Below are 25,702 nucleotides of genomic sequence, written 5' to 3'. Positions count from 1 at the left end.
GCCATATGTGTATTATTGCATATACCCTTATTGATTCAGTACCTAGATTTATATTTCATCCTTAGTTTTTTTGGAGAGTGATTTAGTTTTCATGCTATTAGCTATTTGGTAATTCTGTTCTTGATGTAAAAACATTAAAGAAATAAACTTATAAAAAGCCATAGTTCTAATTAATCTCAAGTCTTGGGGATTTTTAAATGTGTCTAGTTCAAGGTCTGAAAATAGATCTGTGGTGTGAGAATAAAAAGAGAGTCCACAACGAAATATGCAAAACAGACACAAACTTTTCTTAGAACAATAAATGTAGAAGTTGACTCAGGAGGAGTTAATTTTGTAGTCTTCAGAAGCACACTATAAAAGAACAACTTTAATGGACATATGTAAGCCTGCTCTCTACAGGCTAAGTGTCACTGTGAATTATGTCTTCCCAAGATCTCTGTAAACACTTCACAACAGTTCTGTCCTTTTTTTGCCAACTAGACTTTCTCCGTCACATTTCCTAATAGCACTGAAAAATGAAAACAAGTGAAATGTAAGGGTAATTTCTTACTTGTGAATCTGTCTGTGCATGGACTGGATAGTTCCCAGCCCAGAGGCTAGTTTATTATTTCCATCTGCCCATGATGATGAAGGCATCTCTAAATTATGGCTCCACAATAGCTGTTATTCATAAATATTGTGCATAAATACTTTGTGAAATCTCTTCCAAAACGAATAATATAGACACTAAAGACCAACGTTATTAGAACGAGGGGGGGAATTGCAAACTCAAGTCAGTTTTTGAAATTCTTCCCATCTGTGCTTTTGAAATTCTTCCCACTAGTGCCTAAGTCTTGTATGCAAGTATCCCAATAAAGGGGCAAATGGGTGTTTATTGGCCTGATCCAATTTCCATCGAAGTCGCATCTGCACAGCTGGTATAATGGTTTAGGTGTGGAGGGTATATAATTACCCCAGTACTTGTGAAGTTACCTGTAATAACAGGGAACTGCATATTTGGGCATAATGTGCATATTTGGTATGCACAACACAGGCATTTAATTTTGAAAAATTGCCCCTCTGGGTCATAAAGTGAAATGTTCTCAATGCATGTCTCACATTCCCGTGGATACCTGTGGGAATGGCATGTGCGTTTCAAGGGTATCATAAAGCCAAAAATATACAACATTAATAAAGTAAAATTTTAACCAAACAGATTAAGCATCTTCCAGGTTTGTAGATGTAGGACTCCCTGAGGAAACCAGTGAGTCACCTGCTCTGATTTGGGCCCCTCCCAATCAGTACTCTAGGAATGGAGTATGCAGTACTAAACATAAAAAGTCTTTAAAAAAGATTTTTAAAGCCATTCCTATTCTAGAGACCAGATGGGTGAGCTTTTGAGCTTACACAGAGCTCTGTGTAAGCTCAAAAGATGATCTCTCTCACCAACAAAAACAAAATGAAAGATATTACCTCCCACACCTCTCTCTAATATCCTGGAACCAACACAGCTACAACAACATTGCAAACATTCCTGTTCTAAGCAGTTTTGTTTCTATAGTGCTTACAGTCAGCTCTGCACATTTCCACTTGTCCAGATGCACAGAGTGAAGGGATTATCTTTAGCTTTTTCATCTTCATCAGTTATTATAGAAAAGGACAGAGGAATAGACTTTTTTTTTTTACTGAAGTAAAAAATTTTCCTGAAAGTTTTGTCAGGCTTCTTAAATAGTCAATGCTGCCGTGTGCTTTTAAAGTTAAGTGCAGAGACATACCTTTAGTTTACGCCGAGCATTGAATTCTTGAAGTTTCTTTTGTGCATTGTCCATATGTGCAAAATTGGCTGCCTTTCCTGTGACCCAGGGGTGCTGCAAAGCTTGAAAGGTCGTGAGGCGCTTCTTAGCATCAAACACAATCAACTTTTTAACCTATGTCATCAAGAAAAGAAAACGTCAACTTTCTTCCCCAATGATATGTAGTAAGACCTACATTATGGGGTTTGTTCTTGGTTTTGTGAAGCTGCTCAATGAAAGACTCTCTAGGAAATAGACTATCATTTTTGTTGCTGTACAACAAATGGATTCTAGAACTAGCAGACTCAACCCTGGAACATAGGTTGTTACTACTTACCTTAAACATGGAGATAATACTAAGTGTATAGCTCAAAGACACAAATGTGCTACTGAAAAAACAATTTAAAAAAATGTATTGGTGTTGAACACTATGCTGTGTGAACTAGTGCATTTTCATTACAGCTACAGTAGGTGAATGCATTTGTCTAAGCTGCCAAGGAGAATATAATGCCCAAGTTGCAATATGTTAAATGGTTAATGGTAAAAGGGCTTAAGTATAAAAGAGAGAAAGAGACAAAAGTGGAATAAAACACATTCACTTTGATTTTTGAACCTCCATGTCCACTTTTCTTGATTTGCTTTTATTGTAGCTCAACTGAAAGCAGTTTACCAATGAAAAAAATAATCCTGCATGTACTGTAAGTACAATATGCAAATTGATTGTAAAGTATGGCCATAAGAAACATTGCATTTGACTGGGTAAATATGCTTATTTGATAACTTAGGTCATGACTACAACTGACTGCAAGGCTACATTAGAAAGAATATAATACACCTAACAAGTTTTAATGTTATTTATAGTGAACAGATGTGGGGATTAGACTACAGTGGTTGAAAGAGGCATTTTGCAAATTTGGGTTCAAAACTGTGAATGGAATACCATGGCTAGTGGTGAACGTTAAGTGATAACTGAGGTTTGTTTTGTGAATAGTGTCATATAGTCTTTCACCATGATGAGTCCTTGACTTTCAGGAGCACCAAATCCACTGCTCTTTCTACTGAATCTGGAAAAAGTGCTTGGCACACCCATTGACTTTCACTAGCTCTGTGATTGTCTTTGGATCCAAGACTCACCTGTTGGCAGCCATTAATATCTTTCAACATAACACTTTTTAATTTTAAAATTGCATTTAATAGGCTTAAATCACACACACTTCAAAATATTGTGTATTTCCTGAATCACTCTCTTACCTACAGTATTTAGACCTCTACCGCAGCAGGATCAGAGCCTTATTTCAGTAACACTTCACTTGCTATCAAATGTGGGTTTTTAAAACTTTTGAGATTTAAGTTTTAAAGGTGACTGATAAGTTTTTAAAAATATAAACCAAACTAATATCCCACATAAAAAGCCATCTTTTCAAAGTTAGGCACATGACTTCAAGTACATTTGTGCATGCAAATGCCCACTGGAAGTGTACAAAATAGGGCATGGGTTTTTTTTTTTTGAAGCTCTGTGTACTCTTTCTTTATACCCTATAGAATGTACTTTACAAATGTGCAAGTTGTACTAGGAATATGGGCTATGCATCATTGTTCACAGCTCAATAAAAGCATCTGCTCAATGCACAGTGGTCGGTCAAAAAAGTAAACAGATTTTAAAATGTTTAAAGGAACTGAACAGAAATTAATACAGGGTCAGATTCTATCAGAGATGGCAATTCCAGTCATCCTATGGAGGCATAGGTAAGCAGCAGAATTTGTACAATTCTGCTTATTAGAGCTTTATCCACATTAGCAGGAAATAGGTAATAGCAACTGCTGTAGGCAAGGCTCAGGTATTTTCACCAGTGCGTTTTCTAGACCTGCTGTGAGCAGAGTTAGATGACATAGATTTAGCTAAACTAGTGTTTCCACCATTGCTCCAACTGGTGGAGCTGCACCTATGTTAGTGCAATGGTGGGAAATTTTCTGAAAAATGCCACTACAGATGCAGCCTTGGCATGTGAAAGGTGTGGGGAGCTGAGCAAATAGGTGTATGCGGTGAAGCTGTGTTCCACAGGTATCCATCCACAGCAGGGCAGAGGGCATTGTAAAAATAAAATAAAATAGATTTTTTTTTTAAAAAAAAGCATGGACAGAGGAGGAGGACGGTAGCCAGGGGATCTAAAAATACACAGATCTCCTGGCTGAACACCCTTCATGAGCAGTGTGCACTGTGGCTGTGGAGTAGCTCTGCTACTGCTCCATGATCTAAATGGGGGAAGGGGGATTCTGTTTATCTCCACCCTGGCAGAATTCCCCCACAAGTACTCTGAGGGAAACACACTGCCCCTCCTGAGAGCAAGTCAGAGTGTCACTGTCGTGTGTGCACCCTTTGAGTCCAAGTAGCAACTCTGGATCAATCAGTCAGAATGACTCCTTGTGGCTCCAACTGAAACGCAGCTGCTCATCCCTCCCTACAGCATGGGTCATGGCTTCAAAGCCAGAAACTGCATCAATCTCTGGTTCAGGTTTTACTTCCAACCATCCAGAACTGAAAATATGAGCTCCATTAGAGCAACTACGCTGGATCAACTTGAATATATGCTGTATGCACACAAAGACCATCCACTTAGCTCTGCGGCAGGATATTGTTTAGCTGACAGAGATGTAAATGGAATTTTCTCCATCTCAGAAATATTCTAAATCTAATACTAAATCTAAATCTAATAACAATAAATACTTCGAACCTCTACCATGCCTTTCAGCTGAAGCATCCTGAATCACTTTACAAACATTAATTAATGTAGAGTTTTATGGCACAGTTTGTACAAGTGATATGGAACTGAACATTTGTTGTTGTAATTTTAATGAAATAACTAAATTGTGTACGTATCATTGGGTAAAAATAGAAGTTGGACATGTTCATCTTTGTAGATCAGTATCTTTTGGATCCAATTTACTTTACCCAGTAATCAAAGGCTATAGTGCAGATAAAATGCTAAGGCTGGAGCACTAGTAATGGATCATACTTAAGGGCAATGACTCTGACTCACACTCATCTACTAAAAACTGATCACAAAAAGCTCAGAGATGGACAGAATATTATAGTCAACAACAGCTGGGGCCTTTGTTATTTAATCTTTATAAGGAAAAATGTTCAAATGTGAAACCATATAAACTATGGGGGGGGGGCTAGTTTTTATGGCCCTTTTGAGGTTGAAACTCCATGAAGAAGAAAGTAATTGAAAGAAAAAAAAAACCCGACTCAAAGAAATGATACCTACAAAAAAAGGCAGACATTAGAATCTTTAGCCAGGTTCTTTGAATATTAACCTGATCTTGAATAAGTGTTGTCTGATGTAGTGTGAGGACTTTTTACTGTAATTTAATAGACTTTTTTAAAAAAATACATGTGCTGCAATAATCTCTGAATTTCTACAGCCTAATTTACAAGAGTACCTAAAAGCCACAGCTTTAACTGATGTCAGCAGGGGCAAGAGTTGCTCAGCATCTCTGAAGTTCAGGCCACTGGAATCTATGGTGATTATTTTATTTGAATAAATTAGTCTTGATTTGCAGGCAAACAAGATAGGCAGGAATCAAAGTGAGATGAAGATATATGTGAAAAAACTCCACACAAATACTGTTTGCTTTTGGGGAGCGATTTCACATAGGCATCAGAGAAAATGCTACAGTTTGTGTTCTTGTTGTACTTACCAAATCCTTGGCATTTAGAGACACGTCATCCCACCAGGGGGACACAAAGTCATATTCACAATTCAAAATTCTTTTAAACATGTACTGGTCTCCCCTTTCATCATAGAATGGTTCAAATCCACAAAGTCTAAGGGGAAAAGAGAACAAAATTTATCAAATATCTAGATTTCAGGCTCCAAGGAACATCCCCCTATGTGATTTTTACCCACTACACAGCTCTTTTCCCACCCTGCATGTGAAAACAGAACTACTTTTAATTAAAAAAAATAAAACAACAACAAACCTTTGCTTGGGTCTTTATACATATCACTTTAAGTGGTCCCTATATGTATATATACATTATAGGCAGGGCTGATCGCATCACCTATTATTAAGGTTGCCTGACACTTTCCATTATAAGACGTGTTTTCAGTTGATTATAACTTTGTCAGACTTCAACTGTTTGAGCTGAAATTGTCCATGCTGGGTGTCTGCCTCAGGGTGGATTTTTTGGAAATGTTCAGGCAAAATAGTTCAGTTTTTTCTGTTGCTAGGAAGAATGGTGTTTGGCCCATGTTAAAAAATTCTGGTGATCTTGTCTTTGAGATGTTCTTGCACCCAGTGCTTTGGAGCAGAGACTTGACATTTGGCAGGGGGAGGTGCCAAGTCTAGGTCCAGGCATCTGAACTGAGAGGAGGGAGACTATCTCTCCTGTGATCTCAATAACACCCTGCTGGGCCCAGATGGCATGAAGGAGAACTTCAGAGGCATAAGAATTGGCTGGGACAAGGAGCCTCGTGGAGAGGAAGGACAGAACCTGGGATTGGGAGTTGGGGTGTGGGAAGATTGGGACTGGCTGGGCAAGGCAATTGGTAATGGGAGCCAGGGAAAGAAACAGGGGATGGAAGTGGGGGGGACTGGGAGCCAATAGTTAGTGGGGAGACTGAAACTGTATGAGCCAGAGTGGAGACAAGGACAGTCTGGCAAGGAAAATGGGACTGAGGGGGGAGGGGAGCTAGATTGGATGAGAAGCTGGGGTAGAGGGGGAGAACTGGGAGTAGCTGGGCAAAAAGACTGGGACAAGGAGCTTTGGACAGCAATACTGAGATTCGATGAGGAGCCTAGAGAGGGAGATTAGGACTGGGAGCCAGTGAGGATGAGGAATGTGGGCAAGGGGTGACTGCCAGGAGGCTGGGGTCGGGGAGAAAGATAGATTGGAGGAGGAGCCAGGAAGAGGAGAACTGGGACTGGATAGGCAAGGAGACTGGGGACAAGGAACTGAGGTGGGTGAGGAGACTGTGAGCCGTGAGCCAGGAGAATGAAACTGGGAGTCCAGAAGGGTGAGACTATCACTTGCTGGAGGAGACTGGGAGATTGGGACTGGCTAGGTGAGGAGAATGGAATGGGGACGAGAAACCAGGTATGGAAAAGAGACAGGATGACACAAGGTCAGGTTGGAGGGGATGAGGCAGACGGAATCACACTTGGGGTGAGAGGATGGGCAGAAGAGTCTATGCCTACTAGAGCACAATATCCTACAAAGCCTGGAATAGAACTCAAGATTCACAAGTCTCACGATTCCAGTTACTCCATTAGCTCAAGTGGCAAAAGCCTGTGCAGTGGGGCTAAAGGTATCAACTCTGATGATGATTCATGTGGGTGTCAATAGGATGCTATGATGGAATTCCTGTATTTTCAGTTTGTTTTTTTAAAAACTTAAGAAATCACATTAAAAATACTAGGAACATTAAGTTTCAGTGACGCACTCAAAAGTTAGGAAGTACCACAGTTAAGGTTGACTGTGTAACTTTAATTCAGGCTTCTTGGAGTATGTATTATGATACAGTCTAATTACATGACTATATACCATTTTTTTCTACGGAATTTGTCTCATTCATTGCACAGATTGTACCTACTCTGGGGATGAATCAGGGTTGTGTTGTGATGGAGGCTGTTGCCTGTGGGACCAGTGCCTCATTTGTTGCAGATGATGGAAGGTGCATAGAGAATGACAGTGGGGACTACAGAAAGATAAAGGATGGTTCTCTAAGTTAAGGCAGTTGAATGCTGCCCTGGAGAAATGGATTCTGTCCCTGCCTCTGCCAGAGAGTTCCTGTGTGATTCTGGGCAAGTCATTTAACCCAAAATTTTTACTGGTCACTAATTATGTGCACATCAGTTTTTGGGGACTGATGAGATATCCTAGGGTCTGATCTGCAGAAGAACTGAGTACTCATAGCTGCAACTGAAATCAATGGAGCTGTGCTTTGAACATATATAGTGCTATAGAAAAATGCTACACATACTCCAAAAAGTCAGGTCCTAGGCATTTCAAATTGGGCATCCGATATTAGAGGATACATTTGACCTTAATCTCTCTGTGCTCAGTTCCCCACATGTAAAATGGTGAAAACATCATTCCCATACCTCCTATGGGTGTTATGAAGATAAATTCATTAATGTTTGATGCACTCAGGTACCACAGTGATGAACAACATAGCAAAGCCCAGGAGGAAATTAATAATTCTCTCCTCAGATCACGGTTTGAACATTGTGTGGTAAATAAGCCTAGGCCAAACACTGAACAATGGGGATAAAGCAAAACACTGAATAGCTGCTCTTTAAATGAGCATCATCCATTCTCTGCACTGAATGAGGCAGGGATCCTGTGGAAAGATAGGTTTCAGAGTAGCAGCTGTGTTAGTCTGTATTCGCAAAAAGAAAAGGAGTACTTGTGGCACCTTAGAGACTAACAAATTTATTAGAGCATAAGCTTTCGTGAGCTACAGCTCACTTCATCGGATGCATCCGATGAAGTGAGCTGTAGCTCATGAAAGCTTATGCTCTAATAAATTTGTTAGTCTCTAAGGTGCCACAAGTACTCCTTTTCTTTTTGCGGAAAGATAGTATGTAATCATGTAATTTCAGACTGTATTACAATCCATATGTACAGGGGGGCTGAATTAAGGTTAAATTAAAATACAAATTGACCAAAAAACCCCAAACGAACCAAAAAAATAAAAGAACCCACAAAAACCAACCACACATACCCAGGAGATTGAAAGCTAGTTCTTTCACTAGATTGCTTGGGCCAAATTCAATAAATCCAATCAATGAGTTCAATAAATTCAATAAATCCAATAAGTGAGTTTAGCTTTAGAGAAATGTACACTTTCCTGCCGCTTCATGATGTATCACACCCACTTGCTAGACTCCCTTATTCATACACTTGCACCTATTTAACATTACATAATTTATATATCTCTGAATTCTGAATTGGGTCCACTGATTACAATCCTGCTCCTACTGAATCCAGTTGTAGAACACCCAATTATTGTATACAACGGTTAGACTTAAATCTGGTATGTACAATGCATTCCAGTAATTTATCTGAATAATGATCCTATTTGCAGATGAGATTCATTCAACAATATTTCAGATGGAAAGCAAAGACACAGAAAGGAGTAACAGTTATATAATACACTGCCTCTTGTTTGCATTACACTGTAATCAGGCTTATCATTTTACAGTAATCTCCCATCTAATCAATATGTGTCCTGATGCTACAGAGGATTAGTGTATCTGCTGTGATGTTGTAGGTAAATATGACAGGTAACACAAAATTAAGGTAAGAAAACAATGAACTGTGAAGAAAGTGAAGAGTAGTGCTATCAGTTAAATACAACAGTAAACTCCAGTATCTTAGTTTTGAAAAACAAATATTTTGCATGCTATCCTGTTTTTTAAAATGAGTGAGATGCATTAAAGCTCAAGGAACTAATGTTCTGAAAAAGTAGCTGCTTGCCTGTGGGTGGAGTGGTTGCATCGTGTTATACAGCTAGCACAGAGACACCAGCCTAAGAATATTCTTAGAACGGTATTCATGCACAAGGTTGGCAGAGGTGAGTTAGACTACAGCAGTAAAATCTTTGAGTGCTGTATTTAAGTGGGTGGGAGGTAGCGGACTGCTGTCCTCTTGACCTCTTCACCCCATTTGTCTGCTTCTCCCACCATCATCTTTGTGCTGGCTTCAGTGATGCCCTTTTCCCATGGAATGCCCTCACTCAATTGGTCTGTAAGGTCAGTGACGTATCAAGAGCTACCAAGATATGTAGTAGAAATTAGATAACTAATAACAGCAAGTCTAAGGAACAGAGGCAACTGATATTTATTTATAAAACAAACAATATATTTAATGCACATAAATGTACATGTTTTCACTGTATCTTTGTTCCCAACTTTTGTATATAGCTTGTCTTCTTAGCATATCATGGGCACTACTGGAATATAAATAAAAAATAATAGCAATCATGCACTCATTGACACACAGAAGCTTTATGGCTCAGATACTCTGCTGTGCTAGTCTCTACTGATACAGTATTGGGGGTGGACAGGGCAAGTGAATGTCAGGGAGCTAGTAATGATTCTGTGATCATAGGTCTAATTTCATGCCAGCTTTGAGGGAGTTTAAGTGTCATCCGCAAACTTTATCAGGAGTGATTTTGTGTTTTCTTCCAGGTCATTTATAAACATGTTAACTAATGCAGAGCAAACTAGAAGTCCATGTAGGACCCCAGTTAATGATGACTCCCAGTTTACATTTACACTTTGAGACCTACGAGTTAGCCAATTTTTAATCCATTTAATGTGTGCCATGTTGATTTTGTATCATTCTAGTTTCTTAATCAAACTTTTGTGTGGTGGTACATCAAAGGCCTTACAGAAGTATATTATATCAACACTATTACCTTTATTCAAGCAAACCTGTAATCTCATAATAAAGAGATATCAAAATGTTTGACAGGATCTGTTTCCCATAAAGCCATGTTGACTAGTATTAATTATATAACTGTTTAATTTTTTTAATTAATTGAGACCCATATCAGCCGTTCCATTGTTTTGCCCAGGATCAATGTCAGACTGGTAGGCCTGTAATTACCCACATTGTCCTTTTTACCCTTCTAAAATAGTGGCACAATATTAGCTTTCTTCTGGAACTTCCTCAGTGATCCAAGACTTATTAAAAATCATCTAGAGAGTTGTTCAGCCTGCTTTTTTAAAACTCTTGGGTGCAAGTCATCTGGACCTGCTGATTTAAAAATGTCTAACTTTAGCAGCTGCTGTTTAACATCTCCCTGAGTTACTGGTGAAATTGAAAGTATTTCATCATCATATGATATGCTTTCATCATCTGTTTTTTCCCCCCAAACACAGAGCAGAAATAAATATTGAACACTTTTGTCTTTTCTGCATTATTATTAACAATTCTACAATTTCCATCCAGTAATAAACCAATATCATTGCTAGGTTCTATTTGTTGCTAAATCTCTTCCCTATTGTACCAAACTCTGCTGGCCACAAGTTCTCTTGTGTCCTTTTACCTATCAATTTACTACAATTACTAGCTTCTGATTTATATTCATTACTATCAACTTTTCCTTTCTTCCATTTCATGTGTCTACGTGTTTATATATAATATAATATAATAAATATGATATCATTGATATATTTATGACGAATTAGATCACAGAAACCCCCTGGGGGTTGCCAACTGATGTGCCAAGACTACTTCTGCTCCTACTTTCCTGCCCTGTCAGCTTAGGACTTCAGTGCCCTGCCTGGTTTGAGCCAGACCTGCTAGCCTGCTGCAAACCCAGACTCAGGTCTGAACCACGCCCCTAACAGCTGTAGGCTTAATTCAAAGCAATTTAGGAAGTGTTCCTGTCCTTGACACTCAGATGCCCAACTCCCAATGGGGTCCAAACCCTAAATAAATCAGTTTTACCCTGTATAAAGCTTATAAAACTCATACATTGTTTGCCCTCTATAACACTGACAGAGAGATATGCACAGCTGTTCTTCCCCCCCTCCCCAGGGCAGGTATTAATACATACTCTGGGTTAATTAATAAGTAAAAAGTGATTTTATTAAATATAGAAAGTAGGATTTAAGTGGTTCCAAGTGGTAACAGACAGAATAAAGTGAATTACCAAGCAAAATAAACTAGAACACACAAGTCTATGGCTAATCAAACTGAATATAGATAAAACCTCACCAGTTCCATTAAGCTTTCTTTTACAGACTAGTCTCCTTCTAGTCTGGGTCCAGCAATCACTCACACCCCCTGTAGTTACTGTCCTTTGTTCCAGTTTCTTTCAGGTATCCTTAGGGGTGGAGAGGCTCTCTCGTTAGCCATCTGAAGACAAAATGGAGAGGTCTCCCATGGGCTTAAATAGCCTAACTCACACCCCCCTCCTCTCTCCTTTGCAAAGTCCAGCTCCAAGATGGAGTTTTGGAGTCACATGGGCAAGTCACATTTCCATGCATGACTCAGAACTACAGGTAGCAGCCATGGTTCACATGCTATCTTGAACGTCCTCAAGTAGACTTCTTATGTGGATTGAAGCATTCCAAGATCCATTGTTCCTGAAGTGCTTCTTGATTGGACACTTAACTTTGCAAATTTTTTTCTAAAGAAGCTGACCAAATGCCTTATAAAGCTTACTTAGAAATCAAGCAAGTATACTGCCAATATTCTTAACTTCAAGTACAAAAATGATACATGCAGACAAATAGGAGAAATGTATTCAGTAGATCATAACCTTTACAGAGATATGTTACATGACATATGTAGCATAAAACATATTCCAGATATGTCATATATGCATTCATAAGCATATTTCCATAAAGCCTTATGGGGGGCACCATCACAATATTTATTTCACTTCCCTTCTAAACCAGGTTTGTTTGTTGCTTTTTTAACCATTATAGGCTTCTTTCACAATTGTGGCACTCTGGGCTTCGAATAGAATGTTCTTAAACAGTTACATATTATCATTCTCACTTTTCTTTTAAAATTCTTTAATAACTTGGCTCATATTTGTTTTCAGCTTTGTGAAATTGGCCCTTTTAAAGCACAAAGCATATATATTACTAGCATGCACTTTATTCTGTTTGAACACAAATGTGTTCAAGCCATGATCACCTGTACCTAAGCTACCACTAATTTTTAGTTCTGTGGTTTCTTTATCTGTTAAGAGGAAGTCTCATACAGAAAAATTCCATGTTGGATGCCACACTTTTTGAGTTCATAGAATCATAGACTATCAGGTTTGGAAGGGACCTCCGGAGGTCATCTAGTCCAACCCCCTGCTCCAAGCAGGACCAATCCCCCCCCCAATTTTTGCCCCAGATCCCTAAATGGCCCCCTCAAGGATTGAACTCACAACCCTGGGTTTAGCAGGCCAATGCTCAAACCACTGAACTATCCCTCCCCCCCTCAGTTAATAAACTGCCATCTATAATATTCAGAAATTCCAAGGACATTTTAATACTAGCAGGATGAGATCTGCAGCACATCTCTCGGATTGAAGTCCCACAGCTCTTTTTCCTATACATTATAGATGGATACTTAAGGAGCAGGTCATCATGTTCTCTGGTGTGATTTGGTGTTCTGTACCAGACAGCAGCAGGTGCCTCATCTTGTGCTGTATCTATTAGGACACTGATCCATAAGCATTCAAGATCATTTTCCTCTGAGTTGTCAGTGACTTGGAAACAGATAATGTTGTTTTTGACAGAGTATCACTCCTCCTCTCCTTTTACCAGTTGATGTTTCCCATATAGGTTATAACCAGTGATTTTAACATTCCAATCATGGAAATCTTCCCAGGAGGTTTCAGTAATATCAACGAGGTCAAATTCCAATTCCTGTTGATATGGTGGCTCATCTCTGTTCTGCCACCTCCTCTGTCTTTCTCTTATTTTCTGCCCTGCTGCTTCTCCCTCATCTAAACTTACTGGAACACTTATAAAAAGAAAAGGAGTACTTGTGGCACCTTAGAGACTAACAAATTTATTAGAGCATAAGCTTTCATGAGCTACAGCTCACTTCATCGGATGCATCCGATGAAGTGAGCTGTAGCTCACGAAAGCTTATGCTCTAATAAATTTGTTAGTCTCTAATGTGCCACAAGTACTCCTTTTCTTTTTGCGAATACAGACTAACACGGCTGCTACTCTGAAACCTGGAACACTTATAGTAAATCATTAGTGATGTTAACTGTAATTGAAATACCAAAGCATAAAATTGGTCCATTTTACTATCATCTGAGAGGGCCCAACCCTGCAAGGTGCAGAACAACCTTGATCCCCATTGACTTCAGAGGGAGGTTGCACTCTCAGAACTTTTCAGAATCTGGCCTCTAAGAGCCTTCTTATATTCTCCTTTCTTATATTCTCCTTTCCCCCATTACCTTTTGAACATAATTCACGAAACAATCCCTGACAGTGATCCAGCAGGAAGCACCAGCTCAGTTTACATTGGCTCAGCAGTGTAAAACCACCTCAGCTTCCCATCTTTCCTGCCCTTCCACAAAATGCACAAGTAGTAACATTGTGTAGTTTCCTATTTGTTAGAGATCTGACATCTTGCTGCTTATAACTGTGGACACAATGATTAAATAGTGGGTGAAAATGACCCTTAATTGCTGTAGTGTAGTTGCATGTGACAGCTAGTTTACTGAGTCCCCATATGAGCTAAGTCACGCATAATGCAGGAGAGTACTTCCTTTTCTGAATATCAAATGAAATCTCAAATGTAAACAGTGGGGGGGAAAAATCCTGTAGTTCTCAGGGGGCTAAGGAATTCATTTCAGCAAGACCAACTGAAGCTCTTGTAACCAGCATAATTAAAGAGGAAATATGCTAACAGCATCCAATTTGACAAGAAAAACAAGATTTCTTCAAATCAAACCTAAATCCTTTTAAAATTTAACTCCATCTAGAATTGTGCAGAGTTAATACATTAGGAATGACACAGCTATAACTGGGTGTCATTGCATCAAGGGTTAGATTTTGCAATAAAGTAGAATACAGTTGTCCTAGAGATAATCTGGAAAAAACATAATTGCACATTGTATGCCTCACCAATTGCACATTGTATGCCTCACCAATTTTAACATTTCAGTGTTATCCTGCTTTGTTGTGGGTGCCTATGCATGGTTCTTGCACTTATTCTGTCTGCTCCAGTTATAGGCTCTGATAAACTATTCTCTACCTACTGCTACAAATATTGTCACAGTGACTCATTAACACCGTATGTTTGTAATGCTTATCATGTGAACTGAAAGAGAATTTCACAGAATAGGTGGCTCTCCTACCCATTATTACTACTGCTCATGTCTATGCTTCAACTCCAAATAGTTAAGTGTTCCATCTATGCCCATGGTCTTCTATTCTATATTTAAAGTTAGGCCAGTTTAAATAAAGCTGTAATTTGAAAATGATTTCAATAAACTGGTGCAAAACACAGTGTGGACACTCAACTTGACTTAAACCAGATTTATAGTGATTTACCTTAAATTGATTCCTTACCAAATTAAGATAAATCAATATAAACTAGGTCTAAATTGGATTAAGAATGTCCACATTGTGTTTTGTACCAAGTAAATTAAGTGGGTAAAAAAAATAAATCACAATTTTCATTAAACCAGCGTAACACTGACTTTAGACAAGGTCTCATATTTGTTAATTACTATATGCCTCTCTAATGTGGGATGGGATTTCTGGATACGTCTTTATAGAAGAATACAAGGCAGATATTCTGCTGGTGTAAATTGTCCATTAACTTCGATGGAACAATGATAATAATTTACAATAGCTAAGGATCCGCCCCAATATAACTTGCATTAGAGAGGAAGGGGTAAAGCTGGATATAAGAGACAAGGTCTGAGGTGTACTCCAGGGCAGATTTCTGGCAGGTCTTGAGATGGGAAAACAAATTTTGTTATAAGAGAATAACGGACAACAAAATGATCACAGGAATCCAGAAAAGTGGGTTCCAAAATGCAAAACTGCCTGTGTTCCTCTTCAATACACAAACCACAGATCTGAGGTTTAGTCTAATAACTTATGACCTGCGTATATAAAATCTCCTTTAAGAATCTTTTATTCTTTCCTGTCAATCATACTCTAATTTCTTACATTAAGGAGATATTGTAACTTATTATTTTAAAGGAAAATGAAAGAAGATCGCTGATCTTATTTATGCTTTATATAAAAAAATTGCATTTCCCAAGATTTTGTATTAAAACAATTTGTCAGCTATATTTTATATATATTTTGTGTGTGTGTGTGAGAGAGAGAAAATGTACACACACACAGACACACACACATTTAAATAAAAAAATCCTGTTTTCTTCCCCCTTCCCAGAATGTACTGACTGAAATCATCCTACAAACATGCTGCACAAGAGAAAGCAAATCAGTCTAGCATCAATGTTGCCACAGGACTAACGGAAGTCGCTCATTCTCCCATAAGGAGAAGGGTCAGAACAACAGATTTACAGCATGCACAATGCACAATGACCTTTAACTGTCAAAAACCTTCTTCAGAAGCATTTCATTTATGAAAAATAAAATAACTGCAATACTCACCACTGAAAAACAGGCCATTTTTATTTAGATACCAAACTACAGATTTAGGTGCCTAACTTTAGATTTCCCTGTTTGAATATTTGGGCCTAAACTGGCAAAGATAGTTGTGTAAACAGCGCACAACACTGTAGAAAACTTGTTTGCCTAAAAAACTTTGGGACACTTTGGATCTTACAATCCTTTGTCAGTTATATCTCTGGCTACAGAACAGTATTGAGTTTAAACTGTAAAGTGAAACATTAAATATTTTTATAATTATGGATCATTTCAATCCAGAAATAGAGCAAACAAACTTCTTTTTTTTTTTTTTTTTAAGGTGGGCAGGCCATGCCTCTCCCCACTCTCTGTGCCCAACAGCTCGCCATTTCTTTTCTGCTTAACTGCATGGCAGACTTCCAAATGAGAAGCTGGATGTGAATCAGCAGCAATGGCATTTGGAATCATGGCACCAAAAATGTTGGAGGCTGAAGTCCCCAGGGACTGGTAAGTATCCGAGTGTGTGTGTTTGCTTGCTGAGGAAGTATCCGAGCGTGTGTTTGCTGGGAGGGCAGGGAGAGAGCCTGAGTGAGTGTCTGATTGGCTGCTAGCCTGCAGGGGGCGGGCATTAGGGTGTCTGTGTGTTTGCGTCAGGGAAGCCTGGCTGTTTGAAAATAGCCAGAGCCTCGCGAACCAGCTGAGCGGCAGCGGAGCAGCGGAGCAGCGGGGACAGCAGAGCAGCTCACAGCAGGAGTTTGCCTGGGAGTTCGCCTGGAGTGAGCCCAGTGAGGCTTACATCTTGCCAACGTCTCTGAGGAAGCTCATAGTAGGTAGGTGATATGGAAGGGGGGGGTTCAGCTGCTGTGACCTGCACTGGATGTGCCATGTTTGTCTTTCTTCCACAGGACAGAAGCGACTTTGTCTGTACAAAGTGCAAGCTGGTCTCCATATTGGAAGAAAAGATTGAAGGTCTGGAGCAACAGTTAACGACCCTGCGTTGTATACGAGAGACTGAGGATTTTCTGGACCAAACTCAGGATAGCCTTCTAGGGGCACAAAGCTCTAAAGATGTAGAGCAGGTTGCACAGAGGAGCCAAGAGGCCAGTGAAGAAGCTTGGCAACATGTGACCTCCAGAAGAGGTAAGCGGAATGTCCGGGTTCCAGTAACACAGACACAGGTAACTAACCGCTTTCATGTTCTCTCCACAGGTACCAATGCGGAGAGTGGACCAGATGATATGTCTGGGGGGAGAAAGCAGAAGGAGATTCCGCTGGTTGGGAGGCATGAGATGCGATGTCCTGAGGTTGGGGGTTCCACGACCACCACTCCCAAGAGGAGAAGGCGGGTGGTGGTGGTCGGGGACTCTCTCCTCCGGGGGACTGAGTCATCTATCTGCCGCCCTGACCGGGAAAACCGAGAAGTCTGCTGCTTGCCAGGGGCTAAGATTCGTGATGTGACGGAGAGACTGCCGAGACTCATCAAGCCCTCGGATCGCTACCCCTTCCTGCTTCTCCACGTGGGCACCAATGATACTGCCAAGAATGACCTTGAGCGGATCACTGCGGACTACGTGGCTCTGGGAAGAAGGATAAAGGAGTTGGAGGTGCAAGTGGTGTTCTCGTCCATCCTCCCCGTGGAAGGAAAAGGCCTGGGTAGGGACCGTCGAATCGTGGAGGTCAACGAATGGCTACGCAGGTGGTGTCGGAGAGAAGGCTTTGGATTCTTTGACCATGGGATGGTGTTCCATGAAGGAGGAGTGCTGGGCAGAGACGGGCTCCATCTTACGAAGAGAGGGAAGAACATCTTTGCCAGCAGGCTGGCTAACCTAGTGAGGAGGGCTTTAAACTAGGTTCACCGGGGGAAGGAGACCAAAGCCCTGAGGTAAGTGGGAAAGCGGGATACCGGGAGGAAGCACAGGCAGGAATGTCTGTGAGGGGAGGGCTCCTGCCTCATACTGGGAATGAGGGGCGATCAACAGGTTATCTCAAGTGCTTATATACAAATGCACAAAGCCTTGGAAACAAGCAGGGAGAACTGGAGGTCCTGGTGATGTCAAGGAATTATGACGTGATTGGAATAACAGAGACTTGGTGGGATAACTCACATGACTGGAGTACAGTCATGGATGGTTATAAACTGTTCAGGAAGGACAGGCAGGGCAGAAAAGGTGGGGGAGTAGCACTATATGTAAGGGAGCAGTATGACTGCTCAGAGCTCCGGTACGAAACTGTGGAAAAACCTGAGTGTCTCTGGATTAAGTTTAGAAGTGTGTGCAACAAGAGTGATGTCATGGTGGGAGTCTGCTATAGACCACCGGACCAGGGGGATGAGGTGGATGAGGCTTTCTTCCGGCAACTCACGGAAGCTACTAGATCGCATGCCCTGATTCTCATGGGTGACTTTAATTTTCCTGATATCTGCTGGGAGAGCAATACAGCGGTGCATAGACAATCCAGGAAGTTTTTGGAAAGCGTAGGGGACAATTTCCTGGTGCAAGTGCTAGGGGAGCCAACTAGGGGGAGCGCTTTTCTTGACCTGCTGCTCACAAACCGGGTAGAATTAGTGGGGGAAGCAAAAGTGGATGGGAATCTGGGAGGCAGTGACCATGAGTTGGTTGAGTTCAGGATCCTGACGCAGGGAAGAAAGGTAAGCAGCAGGATACGGACCCTGGACTTCAGGAAAGCAGACTTTGACTCCCTCAGGGAACAGATGGCCAGGATCCCCTGGGGGACTAACATGAAAGGGAAGGGAGTCCAGGAGAGCTGGCTGTATTTCAAGGAATCCCTGTTGAGGTTACAGGGACAAACCATCCCGATGAGTCGAAAGAATAGTAAATATGGCAGGCAACCAGCTTGGCTTAATGGTGAAATCTTAGCGGATCTTAAACATAAAAAAGAAGCTTACAAGAAGTGGAAGGTTGGACATATGACCAGGGAAGAGTATAAAAATATTGCTCGGGCATGTAGGAAAGATATCAGGAGGGCCAAATCGCACCTGGAGCTGCAGCTAGCAAGAGATGTCAAGAGTAACAAGAAGGGTTTCTTCAGGTATGTTGGCAACAAGAAGAAAGCCAAGGAAAGTGTGGGCCCCTTACTGAATGAGGGAGGCAAGCTAGTGACAGAGGATGTGGAAAAAGCTAATGTACTCAATGCTTTTTTTGCCTCTGTTTTCACTAACAAGGTCAGCTCCCAGACTGCTGTGCTGGGCATCACAAAATGGGGAAGAGATGGCCAGCCCTCTGTAGAGATAGAGGTGGTTAGGGACTATTTAGAAAAGCTGGACGTGCACAAGTCCATGGGGCCGGACGAATTGCATCCGAGAGTGCTGAGGGAATTGGCGGCTGTGATTGCAGAGCCCTTGGCCATTATCTTTGAAAACTCGTGGCGAACGGGGGAAGTCCAGGATGACTGGAAAAAGGCTAATGTAGTGCCCATCTTTAAAAAAGGGAAGAAGGAGGATCCTGGGAACTACAGGCCGGTCAGCCTCACCTCAGTCCCTGGAAAAATCATGGAGCAGGTCCTCAAAGAATCAATCCTGAAGCACTTAGAGGAGAGGAAAGTGATCAGGAACAGTCAGCATGGATTCACCAAGGGAAGGTCATGCCTGACTAATCTAATCGCCTTTTATGATGAGATTACTGGTTCTGTGGATGAAGGGAAAGCAGCGGATGTATTGTTTCTTGACTTTAGCAAAGCTTTTGACATGGTCTCCCACAGCATTCTTGTCAGCAAGTTAAGGAAGTATGGGCTGGATGAATGCACTATAAGGTGGGTAGAAAGCTGGCTAGATTGTCGGGCTCAACGGGTAGTGATCAATGGCTCCATGTCTAGTTGGCAGCCGGTGTCAAGTGGAGTGCCCCAGGGGTCGGTTCTGGGGCCCGTTTTGTTCAATATCTTCATAAATGATCTGGAGGATGGTGTGGATTGCACTCTCAGCAAATTTGCGGATGATACTAAACTGGGAGGAGTGGTAGATACGCTGGAGGGGAGGGATAGGATACAGAAGGACCTAGACAAATTGGAAGATTGGGCCAAAAGAAATCTAATGAGGTTCAATAAGGATAAGTGCAGGGTCCTGCACTTAGGATGGAAGAATCCAATGCACCGCTACAGACTAGGGACCGAATGGCTCGGCAGCAGTTCTGCGGAAAAGGACCTAGGGGTGACAGTTGACGAGAAGCTGGATATGAGTCAGCAGTGTGCCCTTGTTGCCAAGAAGGCCAATGGCATTTTGGGATGTATAAGTAGGGGCATAGCGAGCAGATCGAGGGACGTGATCGTTCCCCTCTATTCGACACTGGTGAGGCCTCATCTGGAGTACTGTGTCCAGTTTTGGGCCCCACACTACAAGAAGGATGTGGATAAATTGGAAAGAGTACAGCGAAGGGCAACAAAAATGATTAGGGGTCTAGAGCACATGACTTACGAGGAGAGGCTGAGGGAGCTGGGATTGTTTAGTCTGCAGAAGAGAAGAATGAGGGGGGATTTGATAGCTGCTTTCAACTACCTGAAAGGGGGTTTCAAAGAGGATGGCTCTAGACTGTTCTCAATGGTAGCAGATGACAGAACGAGGAGTAATGGTCTCAAGTTGCAATGGGGGAGGTTTAGATTGGATATTAGGAAAAACTTTTTCACTAAGAGGGTGGTGAAACACTGGAATGCGTTGCCTAGGGAGGTGGTAGAATCTCCTTCCTTGGAGGTTTTTAAGGTCAGGCTTGACAAAGCCCTGGCTAGGATGATTTAACTGGGACTTGGTCCTGCTTTGAGCAGGGGGTTGGACTAGATGACCTTCTGGGGTCCCTTCCAACCCTGATATTCTATGATTCTATGAAACCTTGGTGCAGCTGTGCTCCTTGCTATTACAAGACATGTGCTTTGATTTCTTTTTGGCCCACTGTGTCCGCTCTTTTGAAAAGATAATTGCTTCTATTCTCAATTTGCATCAGAGCACAATTCTGTGTCATTCTTTTCTGTCCAGGTTTTTGTGGCACACTCCTCACTGTACAATATCTAAGCACACTAGTAATTTTATTTACAATATAGTTTAGTAAGTGCACTATTCCCTAAAAGGAAATACATACAGTGTGCCAGATCCTCTGCTGAATCTGAGGAGTTCTCAGCTTTGTGCTTCCTTATTCCTGTGTGCTCTGAGCCAGGCCTGTTCCCTGGGAAGTGCTAAGTTAAACCACTTGCCAAGACATTATGGCAATGGCACTTGCCAGGGCATAAGGACAATTTCTGCAAGCCAGCTAAACCAGCTTTAGGGCAGCTATTCAGGGCAAAGCTCTCCTAATGCAGCCCAAGAATGTACAAAGTTCATAACAGCTAAGTTTATATCCAAAATCTTTGTGGGATGATTGTATATCCTTAAGTATTTATTAGTGGCAAATACAATCTGGCATTGCCATTGTAGATCTTTTCTACAGCTTGTAAGTGCTTTACTGTTATTTATTTAGATATGAAGAACATTATTTTACATGGTCTCTGTCCTTAGGCACTTATAATCTAAAGAGGCAAAACACATATGAAAGGCAAGGAAAAACTTTATTTACAGTATTTAATCAAGATTTAAAAAGAACCACCCATTATTCAGTGTGTCCAGATATCATTTGGAGTAATATGTTTATCCTGTATAAAATATCTTAAAAGGGATACTTAAGCAGTCTAAGTACAAAGTTAAGTTTTTATTGAGGGGGGATATCAATAATGAATCTAGTTATTAAAACACTGAAACATGGAAATGGAAACATTGCCCTTGAGATTTTTCAACCCAAACACAACACTGTGCTAGAAATATGACACATAAATGATTATAAATAAGCCCATCTAGTTTCATTGTCCATGGTGAGTGAAATGCAAAAAATAAACATAATAAAATGTCAAAAATAAATTATTTTTATAATTCTTTCATTTTTAATGAGTGTTTGCAGTAATTTAGACAAGCGATATTATGATATATATGTAAATGTATTACTTGAATCTTATCAGTGCTCCTTCAACCTTCAAATCATTTAAATACCATTAAAAATATAACTCATATAAAACAAATTAAGAATTTTTTCACTTTCTGTTAGCACAGTTCAGAAAGTCAGAAAAATCTGTGGCCTAGAAAATGAAATATCAAAACACCTTATTTTATATTGCACTCAGTATTACTGTCTAAACTTACAGGATGTAGGTGATTATTCCCAAAGACCACATGTCCACCTCTGGGCCGTAGGCACATCCGCGTAGAATCTCTGGTGCTGCAGATGATAAACACATTGTCACTAAAACAAAAGTTTAATGCAGAAATAAATACTACTAATAAAGGTCAAGAATTTCAAACATGTCTGACTTCTTAACTCAGAATGTAATTTCAATGTGTCCTCTTCAAGTACTGTAGAACAAATAGGGCCTGACTTTGAAAGTCTTTACTTAGGTAAAACTCTCAGTAGCTTGAGTTTTACTGACTACATAATATTTGTATTTTTTTTAATAGTTCCAGTAATTCTGAAGTCAAGTTGTCGCTATAATTAAGGCTGAAACCCACTCTCCATTACAAGTCCTTTTTCTGACTCCATCTATGTCTCTCCCTGCCCAAATCTATTTGTTTTAGATTTTCTCATGTTCAGCCTCTCATGGGAGGAATAGGGTGCTGTTCGCTGAAGACTGACACTCTTGGGCGTGGAAAGCTGCAAAAGGATCACTCCAGAGTCAAGAACTTTTCCTTGAAAAAGCCCTATTGCCCAACTCAAGGAGTTCAACCCTGGGAACAGATAGCAAGAGCATTCCAGTCAATTGCAATTGCCACAGTAGGGCACAAGGGAGAGGCAGTGTCTGAGGAGACTCACAATTCTGAAATGGCAAAGAGGAGCCATTATTCACCAGAGGAGCTCAACCCATGGTGATGCTGAAGAACAGCCAAGAGCATGATGTGTGCTTCATGTAAGATATGCACTTGCTGCCTATGCTTGATATGAGATACATACTCCAGCTGTTATGCAAACATCTGTATACACACTATATATGCCATGACGTGCCTCCTTGAAAAAACCCTCTGTTCCCCACAACTTTCAAAGGTTATGTATTTTTCCCACTCCCTGACAAGTTTCTGACCAGCCCTGTCAGCTGTTGTATTCCCCTGAACACCATTATCAGAAGCTTCTGACTCTGCCAGCTGCCAACCAGCCATATCTTCCTGAGGCAAAGTAGCCTAATATCAGCAGGGGGAGCCCAATCTCACAGTGAAGTAGAGGAACACAATACTTGACATGATGCACCCATCCCTTTCCCTCATCCCTTGGCCACACCAAATTTCAATTTGCCCTCTTCTGAATATGCACTACAATATTGTCCTTCGTGAGGCCTATGGGCTGGAATAGTCACTACTGATTCTCCTACAAGGGAACTCCCAGTCAATGGATTTGCAAGAGCAAGAAGATAGTGAAGTCTCTCTGGATCCATTCCAACTGTCCCTTATTAATCCCTCCTCCTCCCACTCCAGGGGATAAAGGGGATATATTCCCCCCAGGACTACTGCTACACTCACAGCCTCCTGCACAACCGGGTTTACATGGCACAGAAGGCTTTGTGAAGACCCTCTGAACTTGGATGAATTTCGATAGTGCTATTATAGCATATTTTTAAAAAATACCATTTGCCTGCCAGACAAACGTTAGAGAACAGCTAACACACAGACTTTATATGTTATATTTATGAAAAGCTGAAAGTCATTCTTTGTAGTTTGTATAATTTTTATGTAAACTGTCATTTTGATTCTCCCATGGAGGCAAACCAATATCCTCCTGCAGACAATATGCATGCGTGCAGTAAGACTTTCTGCAAAGCCATATCAATTAAAATATAGAACATAACATACGAACGACCATACTGGGTCAGACCAAAAGTCCATCCAGCCCAGTATCCTTTCTACCGACAGTGGCCAATGCCAGGTGCCCCAGAGGGAGTGAACCTAACAAGTAATGATCAAGTGATCTCTCTCCTGCCATCCATCTCCATCCTCTGACAAATAGAAGCTAGGGACACCATTCCTTACCCATCCTGGCTAATAGCCACACCACTCATGATTTTATATACCTCTATCATAAGTGGAGTGGAGAAAGTGCATAGGGAAAAGTTATTTACTTTTCCCATAATATAAGAACTAGGGGTCACCAAATGAAATTAATGGGTAGCAGGTTTAAAACAAATAAAAGGAAGAAGTTCTTCTTCACTCAGTGCACAGTCAACCTGTGAAACTCCTTGCCTGAGGAGGTTGTGAAGGCTAGGCCTATAACACAGGTTTAAAAGAGAACTGGATACATTCATGGAGGTTAAGTCCATTAATGGTTATTAGCCAGGATGGGTAAGGAATGGTGTCCCTAGCCTCTGTTTGTCAGAGGATGGAGATGGATGAGAGGAGAGAGAGCACTTGATCATTAACTGTTAGGTTCACTCCCTCTGGGGCAGCTGGCATTAGCCACTATCGGTAGACAGGATACTGGGCTGAATGGACTTTTGGTCTGACCCACTATGGCCATTCTTATGTTCTTATCTTTTTCTTACATTTTAATTGATATAGCTTTGCAAATATGGAGGCTGAATCACTGAGACATCCTGAATAGTAAAACGCTCATGGTACTTACTTTGGGCTAAGAGAGGAGGAGGAAGAGAAGAACAAACATACAAACACATATCTTATATAACGTATATCAGAACCAAATGCCAGATCCACACTAAGCCCACCTCTAAGCGGGATTACTTAGGAAAGTTAAGGAGACTCAGCTAAAGGTATGAGGTCAACACACACAAATTAAAGCATGTTAAACCCCTGTGTGGCTGCTCTTATTCAGGAATAATGTGGCTTTGGTTCTCTGTAATTAATCCTTCTCTGAATCCTCCAAAAACTGTACTTTTGCCAGGGTAACTTGTTTTGTTTGTTTGGTGGAGCTGGAATCAGGTATAATGGCAAAAGCCTAGTTTTGCTGGTATTAGCTGCGTCACAAGGAATGTTTTGCTGTTTCCGTATACCACTTTAGCATTACCACTTTAGCACCCTGGTGCAGACCTGACCTAACTCGTCTTGTCCCAGCCGCAGAAAGATGCACTATTTTTCCTCCTCTCTCTTGGGCGCTATAGAACTTCAGGAAATTCAGTACTAGGAGTTTCAATAACATTTACCCAACTTTTATTCTAACTTCATTGTGACTATCAGGGACTATTCTTACTTTCTCTCCAAAGAGCTATTATGGCTGGAGTGGGGTTGGGATGAGCTCCCAACACCCATAAAATGTTTATAAAAGGCCGATGTCTAGGATGGCCTCTGACAGCCAAACTCCCCATCACTTGTCTTCATGTGGCGCAGATGTTTTCATTAAAAGTGTGGTGTATGAAAGACAGGCACCTGGTGTCTTTAAAATAACCAGACAGTTCAAGGCAGCCTACCTAGGAGAATGAAATCTCTGATCTCAAGCCCCCATCCATGGGTTAAATGAAGCCCAGCATTGGGCAGTGGTGACACCAGCACTGCCGGTTGATGGTCCACCAGGTTTATAGCAACAAGGTGGGAAGAGAGGGGGCATGTACTTAGACTAATTAGGGAAAGTTCTTCTCACTGTGGTGTGTGTCAAGGATAGCAACTGATACACTTGAGGCTGGTTATAAGGAAGGGTGAGGCTGGCCTGTTTGCCTCCTGCCAGGGACTACTGCTACTGATCTTTCTGCCCTCTGCCAGAGGTTCACCCACTTCAAGCCTGGCAGCCCTGGGCCAATAGGATTTCTGGCAGCCAGTGTCTGAACTGCCCTCTAGAGGGTCAGAGGATCAGTGGTCGGAGCGAAGAATCAGACTAAAAGCA

General features: G+C 41.1%; 1 protein-coding gene across 1 annotated transcript in view; it reads right to left on the bottom strand.

The window, feature by feature from the left end:
- CAMK4 (calcium/calmodulin dependent protein kinase IV) overlaps nucleotides 1–25,702 on the bottom strand; it is a 302,575-nt gene that overhangs the window by 11,339 nt on the left and 265,534 nt on the right. The window contains exons 8-10 of the mRNA XM_038403756.2: nucleotides 22,036–22,111; nucleotides 5,475–5,601; nucleotides 1,755–1,907 (exon numbers count right to left, since the gene is read on the bottom strand). Of these exons, the coding sequence (XP_038259684.1) occupies nucleotides 1,755–1,907; nucleotides 5,475–5,601; nucleotides 22,036–22,111 (356 nt within the window). The remainder of the gene's footprint in view (nucleotides 1–1,754; nucleotides 1,908–5,474; nucleotides 5,602–22,035; nucleotides 22,112–25,702) is intronic.

The sequence above is a fragment of the Dermochelys coriacea genome, chromosome 5 (assembly GCF_009764565.3).
Source record: "Dermochelys coriacea isolate rDerCor1 chromosome 5, rDerCor1.pri.v4, whole genome shotgun sequence".
NCBI lineage: Eukaryota > Metazoa > Chordata > Testudines > Dermochelyidae > Dermochelys > Dermochelys coriacea.
The sequence above is the reverse complement of the archived record's forward strand: the minus strand, read 5'-3'. Positions and strand labels throughout refer to the sequence as shown.